The sequence below is a fragment of the Magnolia sinica genome, chromosome 19 (genome assembly GCF_029962835.1).
Source record: "Magnolia sinica isolate HGM2019 chromosome 19, MsV1, whole genome shotgun sequence".
NCBI lineage: Eukaryota > Viridiplantae > Streptophyta > Magnoliopsida > Magnoliales > Magnoliaceae > Magnolia > Magnolia sinica.
Window position 1 is genome coordinate 16,769,016 of NC_080591.1, and position 9,842 is coordinate 16,778,857.

A 9,842-nucleotide genomic window follows, 5' to 3' on the forward strand; every position below is an offset into this window, starting at 1 on the left:
TCCAATCCCTTCCAATACAATCTAATCCCATCCAGCCCGGCCAAACAGGCCCTTAGGGTTTTCACTTACAGTAGATTCAACAATGTAGGCAGTTTAGAGTTAATACATGCTCACGTGTATAAATTCGAAGTGCCTGCGTCTCGAGCATAATAACGCTGCTGGCCAGAGTATCAAATAACTCTCAATGTCATTCAACCAATCCAGCTATTCTTTTCATATCGGGTGGGGGGAGTTATTTCTTACACAGGCTGCGTGAGAACGTACACTTCATACACAGGCACTTAGAAATGGTACCCATGCCATATACGAAGTTAAATAAAACCAAATGAATATGGGGCCCACTGAAAATTTAGACTGGTCGAACAATCCAAACCTCTTATTCATGGAAACTTTTTTATTTTTGAATAAGACTATTGGATACTCTTCAATTTTAACCGTCCAACATATGTACAGTAATCTAATCGTTATATATAAGAGTATCAATTATGCACTTAAACTGGTATCAAAATTTGGATAACTTAGTCTAATTACTAGTTTCCAAGTATAAATTTATCAGTAATCTTGAACTGCCTGCGTATCATTTATCACTCTGCCAGAGTATCAAAGCAAACTAGCTAAGGGAGAGAGAGATCCAACCTTCTTCTGATTTCAAACAACCAATCCAACTGCTGATTTCATTTCTTTCAACAGATTACATAATCCAATCGATGATTTCATTTCTTTCAACATATAACATCCAAAATTGCATGAAAAAAATGCCACCCAAAAATACAAACCGTTTTAAAAAAGCCCAATTAAATCAATCAATGAGGTTTCTCCCGTGGACAAATACAATGATATGTAGACCCCCAAAAGTGACAATTCACCCCTGACAAGTGTAATTTAGATCAAACTACCCTTCAAGGTAGGAACCATATCAATCTCTGTGGCAGAAAAATATCATTCCCCATGAATAGAAAATGAAGGCATAAAAATGATAAAAATCACTGCATCCTCACCCATATGCCAGGGCTGGGCACCCCTGCATGCACAACAAACAGCATGTAGTAACCAGGCGGTGCGATCGCAGCCGTTGGCGGTCCAATTGCGTTCACCTGATAGTTCAAGGCCGATGCCTGCACCACTCCTGTCACATTCAACACCAGCAATCTCTGATTCATCGCGATAGAATGCGTTGTGAATGACGGGGCCAGCATTGTAACAGACAGTCCAGATTGCTGCATGTAGGACGTCAATACAAAATTGACGGTGATCGGTTGGCCATACGATATGAATTGGTGGGGCACAGTGAATGAGATCTGTGGCCGAAACCGAGCGTATTGCATATCGAGGTAGGGCGGCGAAAACGCTTCGATGCTGAGCTCTGTCGGGTAATCTACGCCAGTGAAGTTGTAACGCATATGAGGGTTGCTGCCTCCAACGAGGATCCGACCGTCGGGAAGCACGACAGCTGATGAATGGTATAGTCTAGCGATTGGCGATGGACTTAGGATCTGGAACCGGTGGCCCACTGGATCAGATGGATGATAAAGAACAGGTCTGGTGATCGGGTTCCGCCCCAGCTCCCACCCGGACGTGCCATTGGCTGCACCATTTATGATCAAGACATCGCCCGTTGGGAGCAGCAGCATATCTCCCATGACTCGGGCCATCGGCATTTCTTCCATTTCCCACTGGGGCTCAAGATCAGTGACTCTCAGCCGTCCACAGCTTGATAAAGCTGGCAAGAATGTTCCCTTCTCGGCCCGCTTGAATGCGCCACGTGGCGCCCCGCCGCATACCATCACCTCGGCTATCAGGCCATCGACACCATCGATATCATCAAGATGCAGCGGGAGAAGTACGGATGATCCAGAGCTGGGGTAATTCCGTGGGTCCCGCCCCGGGATAGGTGGATACTTCCTGACCACACGATTGTTCACGTAATCGAATCTGACCGCACGATCATTTGCAAAGATGAATAGATTTCCGTCCGGTAGCAGGTGCAGGAACGGGTAGAGATTGTTCTCGTCGACGTCCCGTGTCTCTTTCAAGAACCCAAGCGAGTAATTTGCTGGCTCAGAGGCGCTCCTTGGAAAGAATTCATAACTGAATTGTCGACGTCCGCCGACGATTATCAACCGTCCATCTTGCAGAATCTGATTTGTGGCATACCAGCGACGGACAGAAAGATAGTGGGGCTTCTCGATCCAATCGCAATCTTGAAATAGTGGGCCACCCACACATGGGGAAAAGGTACGGACCACGCGTTCCCCGTCATTGTATCCGCCTGTCTGGACGAAGGTGCCGTTGGGAAGAACGGAGCCGGATGAGCACCACGTGTCAGTCTGGACGGTGAGAGGGCGAACGGTGTTGGATTGAACGTCGTATATGAGGGAGTGTGCAGTGCAGTCGATCTTGAGGGCGGTATCGTTGGGGTCCAATCGGCATCGACCGTCGGGGAAATAGAGATTGGACGGTCCGAAATCGGTGCGGTCGAACATGACGACTTGGTTGGTGTAGATGAGCTGCATGTGCATGGCTGAGATGCCAATGCTCTTCTGCAGGAGGCGCCATTCGCCTGTGGCGGGAAGCTGTTGGTATAGGGATAGGAAAGGGATTGTTGAAAAGAGGAGAGGTAGGAAGAGGGAGAAGAAGAAGAGGAAGAACGCACGATTTTCCATGAGAAAGGAAAAAGATTCGGAGCGTTTGGATGGTTTTCTTGAATTTTGGAGGAAGAAGAGGAATTGGAGAGCAGAGAACAGGACTGGAATGAGATAAAACAATATAATGAGGTTGGAACGAGCGAAGAAGGTATTTAAAGAGGGAATTCTTGTGACACGTGTCCGTCGCCAACAGGCAGTGGAAGGTATGTGGGGTCCAACCCGATCTATGTGAGAAATCCACTCCGTTCGTCAGTTTCGTAAGCTCACGATAAGTTAGGAGCTAAAAAATGAGGCAGATCCAAAGCTTAATTTGGCCCCAGGAGAGAAAACAGTGAAAATGGAAAATCCACCGTTGAAACCTTCATGAACCACGAAAGTTTTAAATCAGGCTAATAATTTTATTTTCAGTTTATCCCTGTTAGGATGACCTTATGAACGTTTTGGATGGCATATAAACATCATAATGGGCTCCGGTCAGGTTTCAATGGTACGTGTTTCCGTTCTCACTCTTTCCTTTTGTGTGGCCCACATCAATTTTGGATCTGTATCATTTTTGGAATATTGCTCTATTATAAGGTTTTGAAACTGATGGACGGAGTCGATTTCTTCAGGACATCTCAGTGGACCAACGGATTCCGCCTACGAGAATTCCAGCAGGGAGAGGAGGGCCCAGCCGGACGCGGATTAGATACTGACAAGGTCAGTAGCCAAATGTCTACTGAAGTGACGTCACCAAGCTATGCGGATCATATCATGATGCGTGTGTTGTATCCATGCCGTCCAACCATTTGGAGAGATCGTTATATGGCATAAGAAAAGGAATGAGATAGATCTAAAGTTCAAGTGAAGCCACCGTAGAAAACCGTGGAAGCAGTCACACCCACCGTTGAAACATTTATAGGGCCCACCGTAATGTATTTTTGAGATTCAACCTATTCACAAGTTAAAATAGAGATAGATGAAGTGAAAACAAAAATATCAGTTTATTGGAAACTTCCGTGGCCCCTTAAGAAGTTTTGAACGGTGGATGTCACTCACTGTCTCCACTGTTTCCTACAGTGGAGTCCACTTGAACTTTATATCCATCTCATTCTTTGTTTTTACTGCCATAAATCGATCTCTCTACAGGGGAACATTTTATCTACCTCAATCCTTTTTTGCTGCCATAAAACGATCTCTCCAAATGGATGGATGGCATGGATACAACACATGCATCATGGTGGAGTCCACAAAGCTTGGTGACGGCACTTCGGTAGGGATTTGGCTACGGACCTTGTCAGTATCTAATCCGCCCGTCAAATGCCATGCATAAAGGGTTGGTGTCAGAGATGAGTATCGACCATTGACTATCTTCTTTTTGATACATGGGTGCCCCATCTGTGAATCTTACTGGCTAGATTTTCGTTTGATGTCATTTATGGGTGTACTCACCTGTTGAATGGTCCAGATCTCTCTCACATGTGCCACGAGATATCGATTACCATGAAGCTGTGTAGTTAGCATGTTTGTTAATCCCGCGGTGGTAGTACGAAAACATAGAGAAATTTCTTACTGTACGACCCTTATGTGGCCCACGAACCTTTTTAAGCCCACTTGCTTCTACCTCGACGCGGATTGCATACTACCCCCGCCCGTCCCTAGCTCCGAATGGGCAGTTCTGTGGGTGGACCCACCGTGATGTATATATACATCCAAACTGCCAATCCCTTTTCTCGGATAATTTTAAGGCATGAACACAAAAAGGTATATCCCACGCCCAAGTGGACCACACCAAATAATAAGCTTTTGCATTAAAATGCACAAAGCATTAAATGTCAGTTGCATTAAATGCAAGAGTCATCTGTTGCGTGGTTCACTTGAGTGTTGGATCTGCTTAATTTTTGTTTTTTATCTCTTAAAATAATATGGGAAAAGGGATAGACGGTTTGTATGTACAAATACATCACGGTGGGCCCACCCATAGAACTGCCCGTTTGGAGCTAGGGACCGGCGGGAGTAGCGATCTGTGGGGCTATCGTGATGTAAGTGTTTTATACACACCGTTAATCGTTTTTCTTATATCATTTTAAGGTATTACTATGGAAATTAAGCAGGTCCACAGCTCAAGTGGATCACACCAAAGGAAGCTGCAGTGATAATTACACCCACCATTGGATCCTTTCTAAGGGCCACAGTGATGTTTTTTAACCATCCAACCTATTAATAAGGTCATATGGACGTGGATGAATTGAAAAAACAAATATCAGCTTGATTTGAAACTTCTCTAGCTTCCAAGAAATTTTTAATGGTAGAAGTTAAATTCTCACTTTGTGGTCCACTTAATCCCTATATCAGCCTCATTTTCTTGCTAATGCCTTAAAATGATTTGAGGAAAATGATTAACGGCATGGATAAAACACTTACATCATGGTGGGCCCCACAGAACCCTGCCCGGACGGATTAGTAGGAAGCAATCCGTGTCCCAAGAATCAGCCTTAGTCGTACGAACAACTTTTCTCGGGTCGAAAATACCCATGCATTTCCTTTCGGAAGCGGATCGGCTGGTGCTGGAAGACGAGCGCTGACGCTCCTCAAACTCCGAGTTGTAGGAATGGTTCAAAAGTGATCAAAGTTACATGGGCCACATTATTAGATCCACAACGTTCATCCATATTTCAAGATCATTTGGGAGCATTATCAAAAAAAAAAAAACATATAAATTTTTTTATAAGGCCCACCATAACATTTATTTTCCATCTAATCAATTCATAAGTTCATAGAGATCTGGATGAAGAGGAAGAACAAATTTCACGATCATCCAGAACTTCTGTGACCCCTACAAGGGTTCCAGTAGACGTTAAATCCTCCATTGCCTTTTATAGTGTGGTCCACTTGATAGCTAGATCTGTCTTAATTTTCGTCTCAAGCTTTAATACGAGTTCGCAAAATAGATGGACGGTTTGGATATAACACATACCTCATAATGGGACCCACAAAAAGCGATAGGGATTACCACAGAAAAATAAAGGCTATGGAGTCATGGTCAAGGTTGGGACCTTATCACTACGGATTATAACTATAGCCATAACTGAGTGCTGCGAGAGTCTATGCACCATTTTATTTATTTATTTATTTATTTTTATACGTGGAGAACTTTATTCTACCTACATTTTTCTCTAGTACATATTTATATAAATATGTATATATAAGTATATTTAAAAAAATCTCTCTCTTTTTTTCATTTCTTTCTTTATTCATTTAACAAGAATATCTTCTAAATCAAAATTAGTTACTTGACGTACCATATATGATTTCGGGGTAGGAGAAGCTACTTTAGCCAACCAACCTAGTTATTTTCCAAGATTCCATCAGGTTGATGGTCGAAAATCTATTTTATTCACTTCATGGTCAATTTTAATCAGTTCACGGTCAATTTCATTCACTTCGCGGTCAATTTCATTCACTTTACGGTCAATTTCAATCAGTTCGCGGTGAATTTCATTTACTTCGCGGTCAAGTTCAATCACTTCATGCTCAATTCCTGTAACGCTCCGATTTTCAGAACCCGAGTACACGACTCGTATCCCAAAAACCTAAGAGTTAACTGAATAATAATGGTAATCAATGAAAATCAAAGTGCAAGTAGCGGGAAACAACCATAGCATAGATATGATCAAAACAAGAAGCACTATCCTGCCCATACAGTTGGGGGCCAAATACGAAATCCTCAAGTGAAATAATTTAAAATAAATGAAATCTACTGGTTGAGGCCATAATATGCAGTCGCCTCCTGGCGCGGCTCTTTCTCGTAAGGCTCATCATCTGCTCCAACTTCAGTAGCCTCGAAGTCTGCTGCGTAGTCTCCTGTCTCTACACCTACGTCCTCTGTACGTTTGAACATTGATGAATGAGTGGCCAGCTCAGTGTGATCTTCCCTCCAGATTACACATCGCCACCCTAGACAAGAAATAATATAAAACATACAGGCAGTCCAAAACATAGCAAATGCAGTCTTATTATGTGTATGGATGCGTGAATGCAATCATCACCCCGGGGATGCTCATCCGTGCGAACATTGGGCTCGTCACCTATGCAATTATCGACCTGGGAAAAACATCTAGTCGGACAAATACGTACATCACATACGATATTAATAGATGCTGGTCGGTGACATGTATGCCTGATTAGTCAACCCGTTATTAGTCCAATTACAACCAGCTAATTTAAATAAGCTTAAAAGTCACTACGGGAGCTAGTTGCTAGCGTAGGCCGACAGCTCGGGCACAAGTCCCATACCACCATCCCCGGCTCATGAGGCTACCACCTTAGGGTGTGTATATAACTCATCAACATGTAGCCAATCAATTCTCTATACAAAGAATTTACCACCGTATGCTGACTGAAATGAAGTATCGAAATCATTAAATATAACGACTAAAATGAGGCGGTATGTATGGATCAATACGAGTAAACGACGAAGGGAATAAATATTGTGAGGCTCATTCTATGGTTAGGTAAGTGGAGCCACTCCATAGGTGGTAAGCCCCACAACATAACTGACACTAGTCATAACCTCCATGTTGATGGTCTAATTTCATCACAATCCGTTCTGTTACACCCTAAGCTCGGACTCTCTTAAAGTAGGAGTTTCCATAGAGAGCTTTTAAATAATGTATGACCGACAAACAATCTAACCTTATGAAGATTCAAGCATGCTTTAATATTTGAAGTAAAACTCATATGTACAACCAGTTCAAGAATCATATATTCATAACTTATCAAGTTCTAAGGCATGCGTCTCAAGTAAGCAATCGCGTATTTTAGTAAATCCGAATCATGTTTTCATGTTAAACAAATCAGCAGTTTAACGAAATCCAAGAACATACAGTAGAGTAATCAACTCAAATGATTGGCCCTATGACATGTGGTAAAATAAATCCAGGATTCGATCATTACTAAATCTCATAAGCAATAGCTAGTCAATGATTAAACAAAGCAAGAGAGTATGTATTCTAAATAAACAATTTGAATGATTATCCACCCCTAGGATATCATTAACAAATGTTATAAAAGACTAACCTTAATCTAGTTTAGAGATAGACAACTCAAGGGGAAGAAAATCATCACTAGAAAGGTTGTCGTACGGCCCTAAATGTGAATTTCCTCAAGAAGTTAATAGCTCTACGTTACTTAAATAGTCCCCTAGAAAATTTGATGGTATTAGATAACAAGTCCTAAAGCTTAAGTACATAGAAGTTGGTGGGGTTTGAAAGGCCTCATGAACAAGGTAATATGGGCTTGTCTTAAAGTAACTAGGCCCATTAGACACTTGTCATAACAGGTGACCCGGCTTTGGGCCCAAACCCATCTTAGTTAAGGGCTGAACCGGGCTTGGTCTAGGTCCACCCACTGTTAGTGTGTGGCCCACCTATTGTTAGTGTGTGGCCCACAGAACCTTTGGTGCGGCCCACCTGTTTATATGGTGAGGCCCACCTGACTTCATTTGGTGCGGCCCACGATTAGATATGGTGAGACCCACTGTAATGCGGTCCATAGCATGGTGTGGCCCACTTTACAGTGCGGCCCACAGCATGGTGCGGCCTACAGTTAGTGTGGTGCAGCCAACTGCAGGTGAGGCCCACAGTTATGTGTGGTGCGGCCCACCTGAACTTCATACATGGTGCGGCCCACAACTGTGTGGCCCACTGGAACAAGCAGGCCCGAACTGGTTACCAGCGTGAGGCCCATCTATTGCCAACATGCAGTCTACCACCTGCAAGCCCATTCGCTGTCCAAATTGGGCCTGAATCCAGCCCATCTACCAGCCTGATCCTTCCTGTAATCTAAGGCCCAGACCTGGCCTGTCTTTTGGTTAGAAGCCAGGCCCAATCACTGGGCAATTAGGGCCCAAAGAGCAGCTCGTTGTGGCCAGACTTGGAGGCCCAAAGCTCGGTCAATAACTGGCCTAGCTTCGGCCCAGCTGAAATGCAGTTCCAACCACTTGCAGAGCTCCGTTGAAAGCCTGTTGGAGACCTGTTTCTCATCCGAGCTCAAGCCTGTGTGCGGCCGACCTTAGCACAATTCCAGTTAATCCTCATAGCCTAAACGGATGCTCTCCTTCCGCCATGGTTCCGGCCCGAAGCGCAGGCATTTTCCGGCATGGTTTTGGCCCGACATATGGCCATTGTTTGGCCCATTCTCAGACCGAGACATAGCCATTTCTCGGCTTGGTTTTGGGCTGAGACCGAGTCGTTTCTTGGTCCCTGTTTCGGTCCGTAACGCAGCCATTGATTGGCTTTGTTTCAGTCCAAAATGCCACTACTACTTTGGCCGGATTTTGGCCCGAAGTCTACCCATTGTTTGGCATAGTTTCGGTCCAGAATATCTTCACCGTTGGCCTGAATTCAATCCCACCCCAGCTAAGTTCTGTTTGAGGGCTATCTTCAGCTCCGAACATGGCTCGACCAAAACTCTCTCTCCTTCTGTAGGCTATGGCAGATGCTCGGCCCGTACACAGCCACGGCAAGGACTGGACTAGGCCTTGCATTGCCGATCACGGTCCTAACTAAGTGTAGTTGTTACCTGACGAGTTCGGGTTCTAGAAGAGAACGCAGTCCTCACCTTCTCTCCTCCCACCGAGTCGACCGACAGACGGCTGAGTTGACTCACGAACTAAGTTCTTCTCTCTCTCTCTCTCTCTCTCTCTCTCTCTCTCTCTCTCTCTCTCTCTCTCTCTCTCTCTCCTTTCTCTCTCTCTCTCTCTCCTTAGTGTGAATCTCAAGAGCTACAGGGCTCTTTTTATAGTAGTGGGAGGGAGAGTTTCAACGGATGGAAGAAACGGCCCACCTTGCAACAGTTGTGATCAACAGGGGGATATGCTTGGGGCTTATCCATGCTTGGTGATGGACTGATAGTCCCCCGGCCCATCCGAAAAGCAACTTTTTGAGCCTTGTGGGGTTCATCTCGTGATCAGATTTCGGTGGGTCATCGGGGAAGATGACCGACTCTCTAATGGCAGATCACATTACCACGTATTCCATCATGATCTGGTCCATTTGAGCGGACCAGATCGAACCTCTGATCAACGTGGGGTCCACCTTTCGGGCCCCAAACGACATTTTCGAATCATCTCGCGAGAATTCCCGTTTCTCACGATTTTCTCGTGAGATGATACGTTTCCCATCTCCTTCTCCTCTCACCCTGGATAAACGGCTGGGA

The 9,842-nt window shown here is 44.5% G+C and overlaps 1 protein-coding gene across 1 annotated transcript; it reads right to left on the reverse strand.

The window, feature by feature from the left end:
* Positions 1 to 763: 763 nt before the first annotated feature.
* Positions 764 to 2,668, reverse strand: LOC131234983 (aldehyde oxidase GLOX-like). Its single transcript, XM_058232035.1, has one exon. The coding sequence runs from the start codon at positions 2,661 to 2,663 to the stop codon at positions 984 to 986; it is 1,680 nt and encodes a 559-aa protein (XP_058088018.1). The 5' UTR covers positions 2,664 to 2,668; the 3' UTR covers positions 764 to 983.
* Between the last annotated feature and the right edge of the window lie 7,174 nt (positions 2,669 to 9,842).